General features: G+C 37.9%; 1 protein-coding gene across 7 annotated transcripts in view; it reads right to left on the bottom strand.

Annotated features, from left to right (window-relative positions):
• The window catches only part of akap9 (A-kinase anchoring protein 9), an 86668-nt gene extending 63600 nt beyond the window's left edge, over positions 1 to 23068 (bottom strand). For 4 of the 7 annotated variants that reach the window (XM_042506209.2, XM_088090070.1, XM_088090067.1 and 1 more), the window contains exons 1-5: positions 22837 to 23067; positions 9166 to 9432; positions 3983 to 4027; positions 1888 to 1950; positions 36 to 176 (exon numbers count right to left, since the gene is read on the bottom strand). In XM_042506209.2, coding sequence (XP_042362143.2) covers positions 36 to 176; positions 1888 to 1950; positions 3983 to 4027; positions 9166 to 9432; positions 22837 to 22884 — 564 coding nt within the window. In that variant the 5' untranslated portion in view covers positions 22885 to 23067. Of the gene's footprint in view, positions 1 to 35; positions 177 to 1887; positions 1951 to 3982; positions 4028 to 9165; positions 9433 to 9715; positions 9777 to 22836 lie in introns of those variants that run through there. The other 3 variants (XM_088090065.1, XM_088090066.1, XM_088090068.1) reach the window with 3 other exon arrangements.
• Between the last annotated feature and the right edge of the window lie 376 nt (positions 23069 to 23444).

Genomic DNA, 23444 nt, shown 5'->3' with positions numbered 1-23444 from the left:
GGAAAGTAAAGACAGAAAAGTCATCAGACACTTACCTGCTGTACTCCCTCTGTGCCAAAGGCAGCCCGGATTTCTTCCAGCTCTCGACTGAGCTCCTCCACCGCCTGCGTCTTGGCGGCGAGTTCATCCTCCATTGTACCTCCCTTTGTCACCTGTTGCAGCGGCTCCACCTCCTCCTGAACATAAAAGTTAAAATGATAAAATAAAATGTTTCTGTGTAGCCATCAATAGGAGGATTCAAGAATGAGTTTAACAATTAGTCTTCATCGTAGAGCGACAGCAGTTAGATTAAGAGCCAGGAGCCACATGAAGAAATGTGTCATAATTATGTTTATGTTATATCAACTCTTTTGTTTTTTCACTGAATCTTCCAAAAAAGAGGATTGCTTTGGTCAAAACCAGCTTTAAAGATCCTTGTCAAAATGCAACACCAATAACCCAAATCACTTTAGGCAAAGTCTGTCTCTGTTAGTTCTGGAAGCGGAAGTTAACGAGGCCTGCAAGGTTATTACTACTACTGTCATAAAAAACAAGAGAAGTTGCAAGTCTAGGAAAGTTTCGTCAGTTCTTGGTCAAAAACTACTGTAGTAAAAAAATATTTCCCAGTTTTCTTGAATTTTGCAAATTGCTGACAGCTCTGATTGCTGTGGGTTCTCAAAGTAAGTAAGGGAAAATTGGAGGGGCAAAATGATGCCAACATCTGACATTTCTCTCTTGCAAGATAATGACACACTCATCAGTTGTAAAACACTGTTCAAAAATTGCTGTAATTTTTTACCCTTAGATTCCCTTTAACTTCTTTCAGAACTGCAAAAAGTATCTGACCTGACTCAATGCCCAAATTCTGCTAAATTCAAGAAAATTAGAAACGGGACAGAAAAGCTTTTTCATCACTGTTATTACACCTTCTCATTAGCAATTACAGTTACAATGATCAATCGATAAATAGATTAGTCAATTAGAATTAGAAATTAGAAAAAAAATAATTGGCAATCATTTTGAGAATTGAATAATTGTTTTAGTATTTTTAAAGCAAAAAAACAAGCATCTTCATTTTTCGTGCTTCTTATATGTAAGAATGTGATGCTTTTCCTTGTCATATTTATGACATTTTACTGACTAAACATGAATAGATATGAATGATGGACAGATTAATCAAAAATAATAATAATATGAATAATAATCTGTTGCAAAAACACATCTATTTCCTCTTACCTGTAGTGCTTTTTATCAGTCTAAATTTGTTTTGGTGTGAGCTGCCGAGTGTTGGAGATATCGGCTGTTGAGATAGCTGCCTTCTCTCCAATATAATGGAATTAGACAGCTCTCACTGCACAAAAATATAGATTAATAAATAGCACTGTGTAAAGTGTCCCTTTAACATCTCACTGTAATTCACACTGCAGTCGGCATGTCACCATTTCTTGCTTTTCTCCTCATTATCTATCCTGACTGTATTGATGGTTTCTGTCGCCTCTGTTCATATGTGAATCTGCAGAGAGCGGCTCTTTGTGTAACGCCCCTGTTCCTCTCATCCAAACTCTTCACGTCCTCTCCCTTCTTTTCCATCATTCACTGCATTTTCTTCCAGCTTTCACAGATAATCTGCACCTCAGAAATGTCACAAAGACCTGTTCAAACTCCTCAGTCAGTTGTGCTTTCAAAACTGTCATTAACAAAACACTTTTTCTTTTCCCCACAGTACAGCTTTTATGTCGGCATAGAGAGGAGTAAGTGCAGCATAAAACAGGCTTGGTTAGTGGGTTACAGGAAATCTTGCAGAGGGCTGAAAGTATAAGCAAACAGAGAGTTACGTCCAGCAGCCAGTGGATTTGCTAGCAGAGCCAAAAGCCGAGCCAAAAGAGCTGCGTGATCTGATTACTGTACCCAGATAAAATCCTTCGAAGACATCATTAGGTTCTCTGTCATCTCATCATGGCACCCATTTACCTGTTAATTCACAATGCTGCAGGTGAGACATTAAGATCTGGGAGTCGTGACGAAAAAGCCAAATAATTTCAGAAGTCATCACGGGTAGATTTGAAATTACAAAGTTTGTTTTCCTTGGAAGACATTGTAAATGTCTATTTTAGTACGGACTTCAATCACATTAAATCATCCTACTACTGATTGAGGTTTTTGTCATTTAGTTAAAATTTCTAACAGTCTTCCTTATTCTTACATAATATTCTTTTTATTGATTTTAAAGACAAAAAGAACCAAAACTCCATTCACAAAACTGACACCAAATGATTGCGAAGACTTTTTGAGCATGAGAGAACAAAAAAAAAAAAAAAAAAAACGTTTTACATTTAACATGTTAAGTTTAGGATGTACACAATCCATTTTGTCCACTTCTCAATGCATGTGTCCTTCTGGGTTCTCCAATTGAAAGTCATTCTCTCCATTACATTTATATTGTTCACTAAGTCAATCCAGTCTTAAACATTACATAATTTCTTATATTTTAGGGATTTCTGACAGGACACCAATAGTATTCCCAAAAACGATGTATCTTTACTCCATACTAACTCTAAATTGGTATATTAACTCAAAATAATTTTGGTTGGAGACAATTTCCAAAATGCCATAAATTATAAATCATTATGGAGCCACAGAGGTACAACTCCAAAATACATTAAAAAGTGATTTGCATCTTTGTCCCCGCAGGATCTACAACAGTCAGTCTGATTTGAATAGAGTTTCTCCTGGGCCTGAGTACAGAAATAACCGACGACATCCTTCCAGCTATATTCACTCCAGGATGGAGAGATCTGAATATCTCTTCCCAATTCTCTTGTGGGATTGTCAGATTACCTTCTGCATCCTGTCTTGTTTAAATCAAGAATGTGTTTTCTTTATTAAATTGCTGAAGGCTAAGGTATTATTTCAAAATGACTTATTTTTGTTTTATCTTTATGAATTAAAAGTTGATTGCACAATGTAATGGATGAGGAGAATATGATGGTACATCAGGCCCTGAGGGACGGGGTGCCACAAGTTGATGCACTCAGTCCAAAAAAGAGACGTTTTACAGTGTCCTTGTATGTGAGTGGAGGCAGTGCATCAGGGTCTGTAATCCTGCTTGGGTTGCTGAAGGCTGGGTTATAATTTTGAAATTATTATTTTATAAGGTCCATCCTCATATGCTCAATATTGAAATAACTTATTTTCTACGGTCACATTCTTTTGAAGGTTTTCTCAATATAATCCATTAGTCAGTACCTTAAAAAGGTATCAATTCTGCAAACTGAATGTATCCTTCAGCTCCTGCAAATTCCTTGCAACATTTTTATTCACAAGAGATTTTCTTAATGTTTTAACAAGCAGTAACATGAGACAACACACTTGCAGAAAATCAGCGAGAAAGGTTTAAAGAATTTTGGATTTGACTGGTTTTTAGTTGTGCCATCATAACAAGCCTGACTGTCTTTTATTTGACTATAAACGACTTTATTTGTCTAGAATCTTTCATAAATCCATCTAAGCGAAATATGGACACAGTTTGAGAATAAGCAAAAAACAAAAACTCCAATCAAGACTTGTACAAATTTTACTGAAAATGACTGGCGAGGTTGTCTTTAAGTGATATGTCCACTGAAGAAAGATTTTAGCAGCATGTGATATTGTTTTGCTCCCCGTCTGTACGACTCAGCAGATGTTTACTGGCTGACTACAGTGATCTGCTTCCCTCTGCTTTTCTATCAGGTCTTTTCAATGTTGTTTACAATCAAAACAACAAGTCAACAAATCAACCTGATTAACAAGCTGTAAATAATGAAAATTTTTCAAAAATATCCCGTGGATTATCCTATATGGATCTCCAAAACAGGAAGTAAGCCACACGCGTGACCATAAACACACCACACCAGCAGCACAGAGATGGTTCAATGTGCGAGTTGCTTTAGTTAAAAAACATTTAGAGTAACCATTAAATCAAAAGGAAAAAAAAAGATATATATTTTCAGAAACATCATCATACCTCTGAGGAATAATCTTCAGCAGTAGTGGACACTTCACTCTCCGGCTGCAAAAGAGAAGATGAAGCGAATCAATACTGAAAGTAGAAAAGTAACAACAGGACAATTGATTTCAATCATAGTACAAGACAAATTAAGTAAATGCATGGATAGTAAATGGAAGCCAAAACATCAAAACTGAATATAAGTCCAGAGTGTCTACAGGTATCAGACATTTAAATTTAAGACTTTTTAAAAAACATTATTAAAATAATTTGCAACCAAATGTTAAGACAGAATTTGACAGCGTGATCATCTGACAAAAAGAAATTATAAGATGGATAAATGAAATTTAATACAATGTTTGTGGATATTAAGACCTCAGAAATTCAAATTTAAGACTATTTAATGACCTTAATAAGTCCAGTGTATATTTAGGGGGCTCTATTGGCAGGAATGGTAAAAACATTCATGACTGTGTTTAGTTCTTGTCACCTGAAAATAAGAATTATTGTGTTTCTGTTACCTTAGAATGAGCTGTTTATATCTACATACAGTGCCGGTTGTCTCAATGGATATAAAAAGAGACCTGAATACAGCACTAGTGGCAGGACCCCATTCATTCCTATGAAAGTTGTTCAGTGACACATAACACCAAAAGTTTAACTTGCTGCATATTAAACACCTGGATAATAATAGTTTAGCGCTTCGCTAACTTGAATGAATTCAATAGTGCGGCTCTTCTAGACTTTCCAAATGTTATTGAACTGAATCGATTGAATTCTTTGGTGAGACAAGTAATTTCGCACGGTTTCAAATGCTTAAAAATGCATTCACTGATTTACAGATGTGAAAAGTCTTATGGGGCCACAGTGCATCACCTGGTAGAGTAAAAATACTGTTTGGCTATTACAAAAATTGGCTTCAAAGCCCAGAGCACAGCCATGTTTCTACATTAGCCCAGAATGGGCAAACCAAACACTTGGTCTAGAAAGGACCATTCAGATTTTCACATCTGTCTCTGTGGTTTTCCAACATGCTTGGCACACAAGAGAAGTTTCAGTTCTGCTACCTCACCGCACTGGACCTTTAAGGTCTAATATTTATAAAAGTGACCTGCAGACACCCTGAAGTCAAAGATGTGAACACCTAAATGATTGTAGTTACAATAAAATGTTCTGTCTTTTATTGTGAAATGAAAAGAAGTCATTATTGTCATTACATTTCAAGAAGTCCACCAATTTATTTTATCCAAAAACACGCATAATAAAATGTTTAACCATAACAATTTCAAACAATAACTGCCTCATGTCCTACTTCTGTGGATACTAAGCATAATAGTAATAGGGCCTAACCTACTTCTGTCACACAGCTCCTTTCTCACTCCGACTCCCACTAATGACGGCCATTATTGTCTATTTTCAGGATAATTCCTTGCTCATAAATTTACACCATACGTGGTCCTGAACCGGAGAGAAACGGCAGGTTTTGCATCGACTGATTGCCGAATATTACCCCAAACTGAACAGCAACATGCATACAGGAAAATACTGGCCATTTTATTGGAACCACACTGACTGATGCAAAGTTTACTTGCAGATGCTGATGTCTTCGCGACACTGTTGAGGTTTCTACAGCAACCTCTTCCTGCTTACAGACAGCAGTGGCACTAGAAAATCTCCGTCAAGACACAGGCTTCATGGGCCCATGTATAGCAGCGTCCACAGGTTTGACTCCGACTTTTGGCCTTTGCTGCATGTCACCACGCCCCCGTCATGCTTGAGCTTTTCTATATCATGTAAAGGCAAGAGCCCAAAAAAAGCTTTAAAAAAAATAAATAAATAAAAATATATGCCCTATGAGCAGTTATTCTGGAAGAACAATGGGGAAATAACCATTTAACCTGAACTGGTTTAATAATTTATCAGTATAAATAATTCCCACATACTGCCCTGGATGGCTCATTCACCAGTTCCATTTCTTAGAGATACATAACAGCTCCCGTGGTTGCAGCAGAGAAGTACAGTGTGTCCTACAGCCTTTTGCAACAGACAGGATCGTGGGTCACTCCCGGGGTAAAAAACTGGCAGCGCCACAAAACACTCGCACATTCAATCAACCTTAAGGTCTGCTGAAACATGTTGCAAGGCCACAGGAATTGGTCGCACAGACCGACGCATCTCAACCTGTTTAAAGGCAATTGTCTGTTTCCATGGCAACCAGTAGTTTTGTGGGCATGTACGGCATCAGCTGTACAGTGGTTTCAGGGAAAGAGTGGCTGCACAGAGGCGATAAAAGAGACTGAGAGGGCTCGAATGATGAAAAAAAAACTGTAAGAGCCCTCAGGTCTGTGCATGCTTTTCAAACTGTTTTAGCAGATTTTCTGCTTAATGCTCATTATAACACTAATGAATGGAATTCATTGCAGGTTTGAAGGTCGTGTATGTTTAGAAAGCTTACAGAGCAGATACCAATTATCCTTTCATATTAAACTGATTGATTATTTTTTTGAATTACAACAAGCAGGGTGGACAGGAAAAGGCTGAAGTGGTTTTGTAGATATGAAATACATTCACACAATGTATCAACATTGAATTTTCATCCCTGTGTTGTTAAGTTTCAAATAGCATGCTTAATGAAGGTATCTGTCAGGGATGTATTATGCAAAGAAGTAACTTGATATTTAAAAGTTTGACTGAATCCCCAGCACGACCAAAACTCTTCAGAAGATTTTATACTCAAATCCAACGATAAAACAGAGCATCTTCTGCAAAACAAAAATGACCATCGAAGCAGCACTGCAGCAATGTATAAAACCTCATAACCAGGTGGCACATTTACCTTTGTTGTCCACCAGTCAGATAGCTAGTGAATTTTATAGTTTTGCCTTCCATCCAATACATTTTGGGCTGGTGAGTGAAGCAAATCTGCCAGCCACTTGCATATTTCATACACATTTGGCTGGTTGATAGTGCCAATTTTGTACCCTGCTTTCAATGCAGCACAGTACTTAACATTACAGGATGAAACTAAAAGTTCCTCTCATCTTCTTTTGAAAATGGCCAGTACTGTCATCAAACATCATGGCATTAAAGTAACAGTTCAAACAGTCATACCATGTTATTTTGAATGCGTAAAGAAACTTTCTCTCATGTCTCCACTGAAAACAGCCAACAGTCTGATTAACTGATTGACTGAAGAATAATGAACGTAAAAACTATATCAAAACATTCGTTTACAAACTCTCAAACAACTCACGCAGTATAATCCAAGTGTCAGTTATTCAGCTTTATGCTCAGTGCTTCTCAAACACATGCACTTTGACTAAAAAAAACCTTAGTATGGAGTCTGGCTTTGAACAGCTCATTGATCGACTGTGTTTGAGAAGTTCTGAGCATACAGCTGGATAAATGAGATTTAAATTAAACTCCTTGAGTTGTGTGCAAGTTTGTTAAGAGATGTTTTGATATAGTTTCGCTGTTGTTAAACGCATTCCCCAATCAATCAATAAAACAATATATTCGCTATTTTCCACAGGGATAGGCGAGAAAGTTTTCTTGAAGAATTCAAGGTAACATGGCACAACTAATTGATATACAAATGGTCATTTTGTAGGTGAAGTACTCCTTTGAGAATGCAGCCTGTCTCAAGATACAATAATACTAAAAACAACTAGATGCATCCATCCAATAAAATCACAAAGGGTATTAAATGCATTTGGGAAGATGAAAACTAAACTATTGGGATGCAAAGTTAAAGATACATTTCCTTCTTACAAAAGGTAATGGTCTCAGTAGTTAGGTTTTTGGTAATGCGCATTTTGGTCTCATTGTGAGAACATTTTTCTGGGAAGATTTCGGGTAAACTATGGTCTTAATGGAGCCGGTCTTTCAGAGAAAACGCCTATTTTCCTGATAGTTGGTACTGAAAAACAGAGTCATCATTCATCCATTAATCATTTACATTTGGAGACTTTATTCTTCATGTATGTTGAGGTTTGCTTCTAAACAGTGTGAAGGTCTTAATAAACATATTTTTGAATGTTAGTTTTGGTTAAACTGAATGACTCAATTATGCAATATATCTCCACCTGGACACTTTTTGTTCAATAGTGATTAATTTTAAATGTCTGAAGGAAACAAGGTAACTCTACGATGCTCTTTGCTTCCAGTGGGACTGGTTGTCATGACAGCAGGCTCATTAAGCTCCGGGAGACAAGAGACACAAAACTCGGGAGAGAACAATGATCATTTTCACAAAAGGTCGACATCTACATCTCTTATAAGCTCTTATACGTATATGTTAATGATAAAAACTAAGGCCATATAATGCCTAATGTTAAAAGACTTTCTTGGAGCCGGAAGAGCAGACAGACTAAAATGCAGTATTAGAGACTGAAGAAATACTTTGCTGAGGAATGCTGAAATATATCCAAAATAACCCAAATCACTGTATGGCAACACTGACCAATATTGATTAGAACTAAACATTACAATTTTTCAACACAGTTTTGTGTAACTTAAGAATCACTGATGGAAGTGTGTTGAATGCTCTTTCAAAGCATTTATACAGTGAACATTATTATTTTACCCAGACTAATTTCCTGCGGGATATTCTGAAAATGTGTATGAATATATTTTGATAAACTGATATTTTGTTATAAAAAAGGTGTAAGATATTAGTTAAGTAAACTTCACCTGCTCAGTTAACATTTTCGGGTATTAAAACGGGTTAAGATTTAATGACAAAATAATTATTTTTCTGTATTAATTTGAGCTAAAACTAACAGTCAGTGAATTGATGGGAAATCAACAGAAAATTACATTAAAAATTTGAATATTTTTTGGTTTTCTTGATTTTCTTTGAGAGTAATCTGATTATTTTTAGCTTAATGTGTAAACTTGTGCTTAAAGGTATTTCTATGAGCATTTACAGTATTTTCTGACATTTTATAGACATTTTATAGATAAATATTCAGCGGTTAATAGAGAAGAAACTGGCAAGCCAACTGACAATGAAAATAGTTATTAAAAGCATCCCTTTGACATGATTTTCAGTGGAACAGATGCCTACTTTGTGTAGCTTGTCAAGCAACAGCAAGCTATGGTCCGAGTCTTTCTTATGCATTAAAAGGAATGAACAGACTGATATTCTCTATGTGGGGGTACTGTACTACTGTACTGTTGTTATGAGTAAGTGTGTGTACCTCTATAGTGTAGGTCTGGTCATGCTTGACAGTCTCTCCGCTCCGCAGCGTCCTTGCGAAGCTAAACTCTGTGGTGGGTGGGTCTTTAATTCCTTCCTGTAATCCATCTCGTCCTCCGCCTGAGAGCGCCTCTCCTCCCACAGACTGCTCGACCTCCACCCCTCCCTGCGAGTCCCCCTCAGAGTCCTCACCCGGCTTCTTTTTCTTCTTCTTTTTCTGTTTCTTCTGGGAGTCCGCGTGAGCTTTTCTCTGGCGGTACTCAGCCAGCTGGAGAGGATAAATGTAAGAAGTGTTAAAGATATAAAATTACACTTTCAGCTTCAATGGTGGACCTTGGAACAAAAATAATGTTAGCAAACACAACAATCATCCTTTTAAGTGTTTCTTCTTGTCTACACTTCCAGTTATAGCTTCTATTCAGATCTCTATTTATCTGACCCCAATACTCAGACACAAGAACCGCCTGCTTTAGCCTAATTCACAACTTCATCAGTCTCCATGGCACAGAGTTTAAACTTCTAACAACGAAAATGAAAACATATGAACCTACTCTGAGTCTACACAGTTTGGGGAAACTCAAGCGAAACATCGTTTGTCCCAAAAAGGCGTCTTCCCCAGTGCTTCGAGCGAGTCCTCCCTCCCTGTGTCCATATGACCCGACACATGCCTCTTGCTCTGCCAGGTGCTAATCCCGACTAAAGGGATTACATTTTTAAACTATGTCAACGATCTGCGTGAACAGCAGATAACATTTTTGTTATCTTCTTCACCATTTTCAAAATGTTATTCTTTACTTTATCAGAGACAAAACTTTAGTCTTTTGTTGGTTTAAACTGTTCATGGATTCATGACAGATATGACTTTTTGTGGGTGCAAGAACCAAGCTTCATGTCACTGTATTAAACTTGAGTGCTCATGCTAATTCAAATGTTATTTTTGGGGATTTGGACTTTGTAAAAATCTTCCCTCATCTTCCCGACAGCATCATGCTGACTGGCCTGTCTCTAACTAAACGTTAGAAGTGCAAATTGCCCCTGTTTTTTAAAGAAACCCCAAAGAAAGACAAATAGGGGCAGCAACTAGCAATTATTTTCAATATTTGTTCATCTTTTAAATACCTGCTTTGATGAATAATCTCAATTAAATATCAGAAAATACTAACCTAAAATATCAAGTTTCATGCTGTCGAACAACTAATCGATTAATCCCTGCAGCTCTTCTTCAAATAGCCTTTATCTTTGTTGAGCAAAAGTGCTTAACATACAATCTAAAATTTAAAAAATAAATCAATGTACAAGGACACTATGTAGGACAAAAACAGGGAATAAGCACATTTGAGAAGATGGTACAAGGAAAGTTTTAGTCTTTGAGCTTCAAAAATTATAAATCAAATATCCAAACAATTTGCAATAAATTGCAATAAATATCCAAACAATTTGCAATAAATTTTCCATCATTTGAATAACCAATTAAGCAACTAAGCCATAGTTTTAATCAAAAATATAAAGGTATTTTGTTATGTAAAGGATAATGTGCAGTGAGCAGGTCTTTACTGCGAAATAAACCCCAACAGGGTGATGCAGGAGGGTCTTAAGTCACCCTGTTGAGTTTTCTTTTGCAATAATGACCATCTAAATACTAAAGAAATAAATAATTTGATTATATTGATTATAAAATGCTTCTGTTGATTTAAAAATGATTTTGTTGCTTCCACTAAGTCAATTGACAGAACTACATCCACAGCAACAGTCTGTAATTCAAACATAACCGTCCATCGAATGCTGTTGTTTAACAAAACGAACTGCATATTCAGAATAGTCATTTCACCATTTGTATGTTGTGACACAGGCCTCTTTATTTTATTAAAATACATACAAAATACATAAGGTAGAGCTGAAGTCACACTTATAGTTGTACACAAAGTTTTTCTTTAACCGCTTTTCCTTTACAGGGTCGCGTGGGGGCTGGAGTCGATTCCAGCTGACGATGGGCGAGAGGCAGTATACACCTCGGACAGATCGCCAGACTATCACAGGGCTGACATATCGACACAGACAACCACGCTCACATTCACACCTACCACCTACCTAATTAACCTGCATGTCTTTGGGCTGTGGGAGAAAACCACTGAACCCGAAGAAAACCCAAGCTGACACAGTCCGTGCAAGCAAACTCCTCACATAAGGGTACCCATGCCCCGAATTCAAACCCTGAACCCTCTTGCTGAGAGGCGACAGAGCTAACCACTGCACTAACTAAACCAGACATCTCATTTCCAACTACTCATTTTCCTTTACACACCAGCTCTCATACTCCATCTCCCTTCTTCACACTCACACACACAAACTAATTTCATACCGTGAACACAAGCAACAGGGGGAGTATTTTACATTAATCATCACCAGGGAAATGATGATACTAATTACACAGCCTGGTCAGTTATTTCTCCTGACATGCATTATGTATGAGCAAGCGGTGACAGCAAATAGACAGCAGAGTCAGCTGAGCAGGGTAGACAGCAGGGGCTGCAGGTGGCACAGCACAGGTGTTGAATGGATTGCCATAGAAATGGACAGACTGTTGTCAAGGCTACCGTGCTAATGCGTGCTGTCCTGTCCAGGAAGTGTAACCTATGGCACAAGGCATAACCCTAAATGCAAATTATCGATTGACTCAAGTGTTTTTTTGTTTTGTGCTTCTTCTGGTATTTGAGAAACATAAAATGTGACATTTTTGCTTAAAAAAAGACTAAAATGATAAACTGGTTATTTAAATTGCTGCAGATTAATTCTTTTAAAAAAATACTCTTGCAGCTCTACTTGCAGCTCAGATTTTATGCATCTTGCCACCTTCCTGCAGCAGCAAAGTCAGCATAAAAGTAAGCACTTTTTGGAGCCTGTTTTGGTGATGCTGCACAAAAGGTTAGATGCCGACACGACAGAGCTGAGAGTGGGCGTCATGGACACGTTTCCCCACCTACAACACACAGCTTAAAAGCTCAAAGGGCTTCTGATGTGTGCCTCTGCACCGCCACACACCCCCCCCCCATCCCTCATCTAAATATACCCATCTATCTGTACTTCCAGAGGAGCTTCATCCATTAAATACCAGGCACCAGATATGAATGAATGCCAGTGTTACAGATGGAGAATCTGGTGATAACCACGACAGAAAGGCTCTGAAAACAACAACAAGGCTATCCTTTAATTCTGACTCAATCAGAGGAACACAGTAGTGGCGGTGGCGTGAGATCTGCCAGCAAAAATCACCCTGAGTTTTGGAGAAGTCTCGGGAAACCCGGCCTTTGGTTGAGCTGCTTATCATATCAGGCTGCCCTATTTGGCTGCGCAGAGCAGAACATTGGCAGAACATATGGAGCGCTGGAGCTCGTGTAGCTGTATCAACCATCTGGGAAGAGAGACTACGTAGGTGTATCACCATCTGCTGTCTGAAAACATTTACACAGGCATATTTTTTGCACAAGCTTTTTTTATATCCATATCTAATAGTAGCTGAAAAACAGCATCAACTACGACATCCAGTACTGGAGTTTTTTCCGCTGGTGAGGTTGCAATTAAAATCTGGTGTTACTGGAGGCGATGAAGCTACAACAAACAATATTAGTAGGAGTGCTGCTGATGTGTGTTTATGTAATGTCTTTTGATTTGTTTTGCTATCTCTCTAACATATTTTACTTATGTAACTTTATGTAAAGACAAGGCAAATTTGTTTGTTTTTTCACAACATAGGTAGGTTTGGGTGGTAACATGAGTATAGGGCGATACTAATTCAAATGTTATCAAAATCGCAATATGGCTAAGTGTAATATCCAAATTGCACGGGCTTCAAGTTTTTACTAAAGATAAAATGTCACAACATACCATTATAAATGAAGCACTGTGGTGCTACAGAGAAGTCTTCAAATCATATTACAGACATAAGGGGTGCATGTTTGTTTCTTAGGCACAGACCCCGGCAAAATCACATCATCATCCTTTTATATTTTTTTCTTTTTTGCACATATTGTACATGATATATGATGAGATTATGTAAATTTGCCAACCATGCCTACCGAGATATTGCTATAATGTTTATACTGGGGAGGGTTACCCTCAGTTAAGTGGGTGCACCAACCAGTGTGGGCAAAATTGGAATCAATCGGGATCGATTTGTGAAAATGTTTTTAATTTGTCAGAAATTTAATTTGATGACAAACATTGCTCTCTGTTTATTTAATCCAACACCAGTTTATCAGTTGATTTACCAGAAATCATACAGTATCATAAAATATGTCAATGTCACAGTTGTATCTTTAATAAAATATTACACTTAAAGGGGGGTACACACAGGTATCTGAGGTACATCCACCTCTTTTTATGGCTGTTTAAAATATGCAAACCTATAAGCTGATAAGTCATTTGAATATATTGGTGAATATATGTACTTCCTCCTCTGTTCCTAACCATCTACCTACTAGTGCTACCACCTCATTAAATACCACTCCACCACTGATTATAGTTATACTTACATAAAACACTGGGTTGGGCAAAATGTAAGAACAATTATCATGATATTTTTTATCAAATACCTCAATATCAATACTGCAACTCTATTGTAAAGTTGACTATTGGTGCCTTTACAAAATATTTACAAAATTGAGATTTTTGCTAAATAATCATCAATACTGTGAATATAAAGACTAAAAGGGTAAATTAAATAATAGAAGAGGTAGAAGAGTCTGTTAAGTTCAGAAATCACATTACTTTACTGTAATGTAGCCTTTAAAACCCAAAAGTACAACACCTACAATATAATAAGATAACATCTAGTGTCATATCACAATATTAATATAATATTAATGTACTGCCCAGATCTAAAAGTCTACCCCCTGATTAACTATCATCTTGTTCTGTGGGCTTTAACTAAAATTCAACTTTATTTAATATGTCTGAATAATTAAAAAAAACCCACAACAACAACAACAACACATGACCACCTTGTGTGATGCATGATAAGTGAGGAATAAAGCTGACCATTAACTAATGCTTCACCAGCAATTATGAACTGACTTATAAAAAGGCAATAATCAGTCAGAAGGGCACAATGTTCCTCCCTCAGAAAGAAGCATGCTAAATTCACAAGTCTGTTAAAACTCACCACAAACTGTAAAAGTATCACATGTGATGCCTAATATACTGTTTACAAGTATCATTTTCAAAAAGTTTGTTTGATGCCTGTGAGACACACTGCTAAAAATACTGAGGCAACACTGAAATACAGCAGCGCAATGGAACCAGAGGGGGGAAGCTCACAGCCTCCAATGTCATGTGTCAATGAGACTGCCAGCAACACTGTGTTAGTCAACACGCAGCTACTCGAGGGCAAAAATCCTGCGCTTTGCACACACATTCCAGTTAGCAAACAACAATAGCTAACAGCCCTGAAAACAAAGCTACAGGAACTGAAGCCACCTTTGTCTGTGAAACATTCAAGAGGCACAGAAGCCAGAATTGGATATATTTGCATAAGCCTCTCAGAAATACAATAACCTATAAAGATCTCCTGCACTGTCCCCAAGTCTCTTTACACCACCAAGACTGTTGTTAAAGGCAAGAGGAGAGTTATATGACTGCTTTATTCTGATTCTCAGCACGTGCATGCTGTCACCAAACAATAAAAGTTGGTTCTGCAGACCAACAAATAACCCTTATTTCTCTCTGCAGGAATACTTCTCTTTTACTGCCCTACGTGCCTTTGCATTAAACAAATCTGAGCCTTCATCAAACAAGCATGCTTATAACCTCTACTGAGAATGAGGTACTCATGCAGCATCGCGCTCCTAATGACAGCTGCTACGGTCTCCCTAATAACTCCAGAACTAAACTAGAATTACCGCCTTGCATTGAATGCCTCCGCAAACTAGTCAAGTTGCATTTACAGTTTACATGAAAAGATGAACACTTCACACACATCAGTTCAGTATCTGACCAAATGTCTCCCCCTTCTTGGATATATAATGTCATCACTTCATTATTATATCCTATTAGAAATTTGTGTAAAATGTAGTCATATTTAGTGTTTTAAATATTCAGTTATGGCCAAAAACATGTTTTGCGAGGTCAAAGTGAAAATCCAATCAGTTCATCGTTGAGTCCGAGTGGACGTTTGAGCCAAACTTGAAGAAATTCCCTCGAGAAGTTCTTCAGATGTTGCGGATATTACTGGTTGATAAGTGCCGACGTCCACAGTTTGAATCTAGCCTTTAGTACAGTTTTTGCATGTCACTACCTTATTCCCCTCAGAAATTTAAGTTTCAAGGATTTCTTAAGTCCTTAAACAACAAAACGTAGCAGCTTGGGGTTGTTTTCTGTTTTCTGCAGTTTGTTTCAAGTAAAGTTTATGTGGAAGAAAATCGTGGCTTAACACTTTCATTATTGTTATTTGGTGCAAGAAAGGTTGGCATAAACACTATAAAGCGTGACCAAACAAATCCAACTGAAAGCAAAAACTGGAAAAAGCACTCTGGTGAGAATACATCCAAAGACTTTAATCACACTAAAGCTGTGATGAATGAGCTATTTTGACAATAGATACAAGTAGAGATACTTGTTCCTATCTTAAAACCTTTTCTCTCATTTTGACAGTGAAACCAAACAGCATCTTTATCTATATATTAGTTATCAGCTGTGTGCCTCTATGGCTTTTCAGCAAGATGCTGATTATTTCACTGTTGCTTGAGAACAAAAAAGAACAACAACTTTGTATAAATATCAGAAGAAAGGACTCTCTTCAGTTCAGTCATCACAAAAGTTTCTAGACGATCGCAGAAAGTTAGGTCCAGTCATCCTCTTCCAAGTTGTAGCTAATTAAAACTGGACAGCTGTTGGACCATCACATTCAATTAATCACCTTGCAATCCCTTCTCAAGCCGTGCAGCATGACATTACAAGAGCTTCAAAGGCATCCAGTGTTGCATAGTCAAACATGTAGGGATGATAATGACTGTAGCCGAAAAGTAAAACCCTCCACTGTCAATTAAACCATTTAATAAACTGAATAAGTCATGATGGTCAAAGTCTATTCATCATATAGAGCTGTGCACGTCATGTACATGATTAGTCACATAAAGGATTAACCATTCAGGCCTCAGCTAAGTAGATCAACTTGTACCTTTGCTGTCCTCAAATCCTCCAATGCTGCCTGACACTGACCTTTAGGCTATTGGAACCCCAAGACAACCTATTTGCAGTTTACTGTGGATTATAATTTGCAGCGTCATACATAGTTTGGCAAATGGTCTCACCAATTTAGGGTGAAAATATCTGTACTACTAAAAAAGGTTTTTTTAGACTAAGATATTATTTATTTGATTAGAAATGAATAACAGTGGCCCAGTTTCCATTCAAATGTAGTCTAAAGTTTCATGTAGTTTTCAGAAAATCAGCAAAAGAAAATCTAATTTTGAGCACTTTTACATCTGTTATGAGAATATTAGAAGTGAATTCATATTCTGTAGTTGGTGCCATTTACCCATTGTAGAAAAAGGAGGACACAAAAAGATGAGGTCATTATAAGAGCTCCAGTTGAAGCCTAAATGGTTGGAAAAAAATGTGGAGTACATGATGGAAATATTGTATTTCTGTTTGTTTCCTGTAAGAAGGCTTACAGTCTCATTACTGCATAAAGATTTGATGTTTTGTCTCTTCTGTAGATGTTCAAGCCACATTTCATGTAACACCATCATTAATTCAGCAAAGCAGTTTACATTGCACTTTCTTGCATTTTATTTTTGTTGACACACACAACTTTTTCACCTGTCCTAAGTGTTAAGGTTTTTTTTTTTTTACATTTTAAGTGTATTTTAATGCATTTTCAGTGTTAACACTCAGGTTTTTATGCAAAATTGAAAATATGCATCAAGACAGGTGGATGAATATAGGGATGCAACCAACAATTATTTCAGTATAGATTAATCTGCCAAATATTCTCAAGATGAATCATTTAGCTTCTAAAATGCCCAAAAAAATGTGAAAAATGCTCATCATAACTTCCCAGAACCCACACTAACATCTTCAAATTGCTTGTTCCATTCAACCAACAGTCCAAAGCCCAAAGACTCTTCATTCACCATCATAAATTACAAATTCTCACATTTAAGAGGCTGCTAGCAGCAAATGTTTTTGCTATAAAATGACTAACACAATTAATCCGTTAATCCAAATAGTTGGCGATACATTTCTTTTTTTGTTGACACAGTGATAAATCAACTGCAGCTCTAGGTGGGAACGCACCAACAAAGGCATCTTTTTAGCATCACAATTGGCACAAACAGTGCAACACAAGTGATGGATATCACATCTATGGCACTGTACATCAGACGTTCACTGTACCGATGCATCAGTTTGCAGAATGACACCAAACTTTGCAACCTGTCAATCAACCCCATCAATGATGATGGCAGAAGCTTGTAAAGTTACTAATCTAATTTTTATCAGTGACCAGCAGGCACATCAGAGAGGCAGAAAAACAGAAGGCTGAGCCATCCTCCATGAGTGATGCATGCATCCCATGGGCAAAATTAAAAACCACTGCAGTGCCCTGCCCTTCAGCTTATCTGTATGATTCTGGAAATGCTGAAGCTGCAAATAGGCTGGCACATGTTGTTCCCTGAAGTTTAATAAAAGAAATCTATTCTATACTGTGTGCAACGGACTGGACAGACTAAGACTGCTAATTAGACTGATAATTCGAAAAACGAACAAGGGAAAATCTACGGAGACAAATCCCTATGACAGTAAAAGAAGCAAATGTCTCAACCTTTATTTGCATCAGCCAATAAGATAAAACACCTCTATTTGATTTGTTTCAAATGATAAAATTTAATCGCCTTAAACTACATGAGCAATTTGCACGATTTCTTCCTGTGAGTGACATAAGGTGACTTTACAAAGGCATGAAGACATCTGCAGTGTCTCGGTTTGGACCTGAAAGCGGTAAGAGATGAAGTCACAGACTTCCCCCCAGGTGATTGTAAAAGGTGCCATGTCTAAGTCAGTGAGGTATTTTTGACATTACACCAATATCTTTCCACAATCTTGAGTACATCCCTGCAGTGTCTCTCTCAAAACCTTTTCTGCCATGTAACTTGAGAAGTGATCTTTTAAGTCTTGCACGAGCAACTCCATTATACTGGTAATGCACTCGACAATATGATGCCACACAGAGAAAAGTGAAAGCAACAATGCGTCTGTTGCTAATGGCTTGGAACAATAGCCTGGCAACACTGGCCCACAATTAACGCTTTGCTCATTGTCTGGTGTGACTCAATAGGCACTTGCTTGGGACGTACGTCATTCCAAGCTGTCTGCACAATAAGTGATCAATGCTTCTCCCTTCACTAAAGCAAATCTTTGTGTACCTGATTCAAAAAATGCATTAGTCATTATCACTTGTCCTTGCTTTTGATTTGCAAACTGGCAAATCACAACAGCTGTCCTAATAACATCATACTTCCTCCGAATTATCAGCAAAATGCATTTCTCAGGCAGAAAGAAGCCACTTGGATGCCGACCAGTGTTACATTTTAAATCTGAAACAGCTAGTGAAAATGTTTTTCTTCAAAGTTTGATTCAGAAGGTCATGTCATCATCTCAACACTACTCATAGCTTTCTGATAGACTCTGACATATAGAAGCTAGAACTTAATCCAAGCTTACAAATTCCAGTCTGATTTTGGGAGGTTATTTGAACAAATGATTTTGTCCTGAATACATCCCTGCTAATCAATATAAATGTGTTATTGCAGTCTTGATAGTGCAGAGGCTAATTTGATTATTGTTATATATAGGCCTAGTCTGATGCAATTTTTTGCCCAATGGCATTTCTGGATGCTGTGTTGTATTTATTATTACTATTCATGTACCTATACTTCTTTTTTCACTTGCTATGGAAACATACCCCTGCAGAGTCATCTACTTAATGGTACATGCAAGATTTGGAAATGTATCTTTCTGAGAATGAAGTTCAAAGGGATAGTTCAGATTTTTTTCGAGTGGGGTTTTACAAACAGTAGATGTCAGTCAGCACGCCCCCAGTTTAGAGAAGCAGGCTGGAATCTGACATAGAAGCTAAGTAATGTACTGCTGTGGTAGGGGTCAACTATAAAACATATTTTAGCCACCCCAAAAAAGTCCCACCTAAAAGATCCTGATCAGTTTAAGTGTTTGCTATACTGAGAGTATTTTGACTGCTTTACCTTAATGTCACAGTGGTTTTCAATGGGAAAATGATGCCGTTATATTGCTTTCTTCGAAACCGGACTCCACTGAGAAAAACAGCAGTTTAGTATCGCTGACCGCAGGTGTGGCTTGTCTACTGATGCCTGGAACAGTTATTTTCTTTGTGGTTTTGTGTAACTTTGACATTAGAAAAGGTTAGATCTTATTCACCACAGTCACACAATAACACAAACTAAATAAGTGATTGAAGCAGCAGCTGACCAGCAGCTTGCGTGTTCAACAAGGTGAAAAACCTGTTTTGTCAATGGAGTCTGGTGGCTCTGATGAGAGCTTGATGTCAAAACAGGCTGTGTGAGGGGCGCCCAGTAGCTCACCTGGTAGACTGGACACCCCATGTACAAAGGCTTAGTACTTGCCGCAACGGCTGCAGGTTTGATTCCAACCTGCTGTGGCCTTTTGCTGCATACCATCCCCTCTTTCTCTCCCTTTCACACTTCATCTGTCCTATCAATAAAGGCAAGAAAGCCAAAGAAAAATCTTTAAAAAAAAACAGGCTGTGTGACAAAAAGCAGAAAAAATACTCATAAAGGTGGGAATTTTTTAGGTGGCTGCTTCTCCAAACTGGGGGAAAGCCGATTGCCATCTATTGTATGTAATCAACTGACTATGAAGTATCTCATACAACCCAACTTCAAAAAATCCAAACTATCTCACTAAGCAATTACTTATAAGAACCTACCTATTTAATGTAATCATACTGAGGTATGTTTATGATTGTCACTATCCAGCGTGTTTTTACCATTTTATTTTCCATCTCTATGTAGAATATTGTAGATTGTCACATAGTTAATTGATGATTGGTATTTTTGCCGTCCAACTGCATGCTGGAAATGTGGTTGATCGCAGACTCATGACCACTCCCTACTTAAGAGGGCTTCTCTTTGTTACAAAACTGTTTGCCTGATATAGGTCTAGTCACCAAAAAACATCACGATAAATTCATTTCTTTTGCAAGTTAGACAGTGTGCAAGAGTTTCTCTGCAAATTGCGTCCCACTCGTCCGTCTCCCACACACCTGTTTTGAAAGACGTGAAATATTCTTTTGCTCTAATCATCTAAACACTTTCCATAGCTTGCAGATCTTACATCCAGTCTGACTTTGGTAGGCTATAAGAACAACTAATAATGCCCTGGATACCATTATAAAGGTGTTATTCAGTGAAATAACTTGTGAAGTTTCTCCCCTGCATGTGAGGGCATGGTGACATGGTACTGGGGGGAAAAAAACAGCAAACGCTCCTGCAGTACAGAGAGGCCTTTTATAAACCAAAAAATGCCAAAGCCATAACCACGGAGATGGTCTTTCTCATGGTCTCTCCTACTGTGCTAACCTAAAAGCCAGAGCTCCAGTATAAAACCTGAAGTGGCAAAAAGAGATACCGGTGTAGATGTGTTTCTTAATTGTCCGATAGTTTGTAGTGTAGCACCTTTTCAAGTCTGCCAAACATCAAACATCATCACTTTTGATCTCAATACTAAATCTTTGTAAATGTATGGGCTAATAAAGAATCGCAGCTGGACAAAAACTGCAATATTAAAAGGGATGAAAAGTTATATAGAGGGTGATGTATGAATTATAGTGACAAACAGCTATGTGTGACTTTTGCGCTAAGAGAAGACAAGATTTAATTCCCCTCTCTGCTGCACATATGCTTGATCCAATTAGCCACATGTCTTTACAGTGTTATTATTAGGGGTCTAAATCACATGTTTCATCACAATACGATGTATTGATTATTTGGACAATGAGACAGTATTTTCTGATATCACAATGTCTGCAATGATGCGATTGCGATTGACTTGTGACTATATCAGTAGATATCCTTGTTGACTTTTTTGTGGCTCATCAAAATCAGTCTGGTGCTAGGTTACTAAGCAGTGACTGAATGTTTAGGGAAAGGTGTTGGGCAGAAATGGTAACACAGATGTGTCATAGGAATTTCAAAAAGTGTATCTTAAATATGACAATATGTATAGATGTGTTCTCTTTGCATAGACAAAATTGTATCAATATATTGATCCAGACTGATGTATTGTTACACCCCTATTTATTATCATAGCAGGGGTGGGATCTACCAGAGGCTCTACTAGATATATTCTCATTATACTTAGGTAACGGTACAAATTATTGCTATTTTAAATGCATTGCCATATAATGAATATTGTGGTAAAATATATTGCATTATATTGTGATTTATTACCCTTTCTCCACTGCAAATTATGTCCACAAAGGAAACTTTTGTCGGCATTATCTGATAAGATTTAAGTTTTCAGTTTGTTCATCTCACTTCAGTTATTTTTACTGCAGCAAAATGTTAGACTTTAAGACATTTTATTATTCCAGTGGGCCAAAAGTTTCATTTATATTTACCATCTTAATAATTTCTATAATAAAGAACTTGGCATCCCAATAAATATACAATACTGCCACACAAAAATATCACAATGCTAAGCAATCATTTTTCCCCAACCACTATACCATAATGTAGATTGTCGTTTTAAACAAAATGTGGAGTTCAACAGGTCACCTCTCTTTTTGATCTGCTTGCAGATTGCATATCATGGACAGAATTCATAACCAAAATGTTTGGGCATACAAATATCAATAACAGAGCTGCTCCAAGGTCATGCAGTACCTCTCCACTCACATCTACAAGAGTGAGTCAGCACAGCGCTGACAGAGCAGTGTACCATATATGTCACTGTCATTTATAATATAAAAAATGCTCATTTCTGTAATGATAAAATAACAGAAATGACATGGACATAAATTCATGTTTACAAGACAAAATTAAGTGCAGCACTATCCTATTGTAGCAACACTGTTTCACATCAGTTAGTGCACGGGTGGGGGGGTTGTCCTGACCTAAATGTTGACGCTGGTGATTGATAAAGCCAATGTAGCACACACGTTTGGCATGTGGGGCAGTGTTTGCTCTCGCCGGTGGGGATATGTCCTGTAAATCCTGTTACACCAGCCTGTCAGCCTCACTTCAGGTGGCGTTTATAAGCCTTTGATAACAGTGTGACGGCTTGACTTTCGGGCGATTAAAGTTAGCATTGCGTGCAGACTCTTACACTCACGTTTTAGACAAGTAAAAAAAAAAAACAAACTGGAGTAACGTTAGACGTGCAGCATGACAAAGGAGTCTAGGGCTAGCAGTGGTTATGCTAACACCCCGGCAGTGAGAGCAGGGCGCATGTTTGCCGGGACTGACAGCTGAGAGGGGGATAAGAAGGGGAGGGGGGGACCGAAAAACAGCTGACAGACCCAGTTGTGAGAGAATAAGTTGTAGACAACACTGACTACTACTTTAAAGCAACGTTAGCGGTTTTAGTGACTTATGCTAACACCAAAAACTGAGAATCCTACCTTTGCTTTGCCGGCCTCCAGCTTCTTTTGCCTCTCCTCGTCTTCCATCACCGCGGTCCCTGTGGCTGAAACAAGAGGGAAACTGCTTCATGCGAAATATCAGCGGGACAAATCTAAAAACTAGCGGTTAGATATGTCTCTCCTGTGGCTCCCGGCTCGCTGCCAGTCGCGTTCACTAGGTGCTGTCTCCTTGTTGGTAGTCCGCCGCCATGTTTTCCACGTAAACATGAGACCCAACCATGATGACGTCGGGTAGGTGCCTCCGAGGCTACGCCCACTGACATTCCGCGAGCGTTGCCTTCACGTGCACTCACAAATGTCGTAATTACACGAAATAAAAATGATCATTATTCAGTACTGAGGTCGGCTCTGGGCAGTGGCCCCCAAGATGCTCCACCAGCCCCACTAACGCCAAACAAAGGCATCTTTAGCCCCGAAAAATTCTCACTTTGAACAGTTATTGTCACTAAATCAAGGATCTTCAACTTGCTTATTCGTGTTTCTAGGACTTAATGGCATATCTAGGATTTGGTACATTTCTCAGATTTCAGGACATTTCTAGAATTGTAGGACATTTCTAGGATTTTAGGACGTTTCTAGGATTTAAG

Source organism: Plectropomus leopardus, chromosome 17 (genome assembly GCF_026936395.1).
Source record: "Plectropomus leopardus strain MGB_pleo_1.0 chromosome 17, ASM2693639v1, whole genome shotgun sequence".
In the NCBI taxonomy this organism is placed as follows: Eukaryota; Metazoa; Chordata; class Actinopteri; order Perciformes; family Serranidae; genus Plectropomus; species Plectropomus leopardus.
The sequence above is the reverse complement of the archived record's forward strand: the minus strand, read 5'-3'. Positions and strand labels throughout refer to the sequence as shown.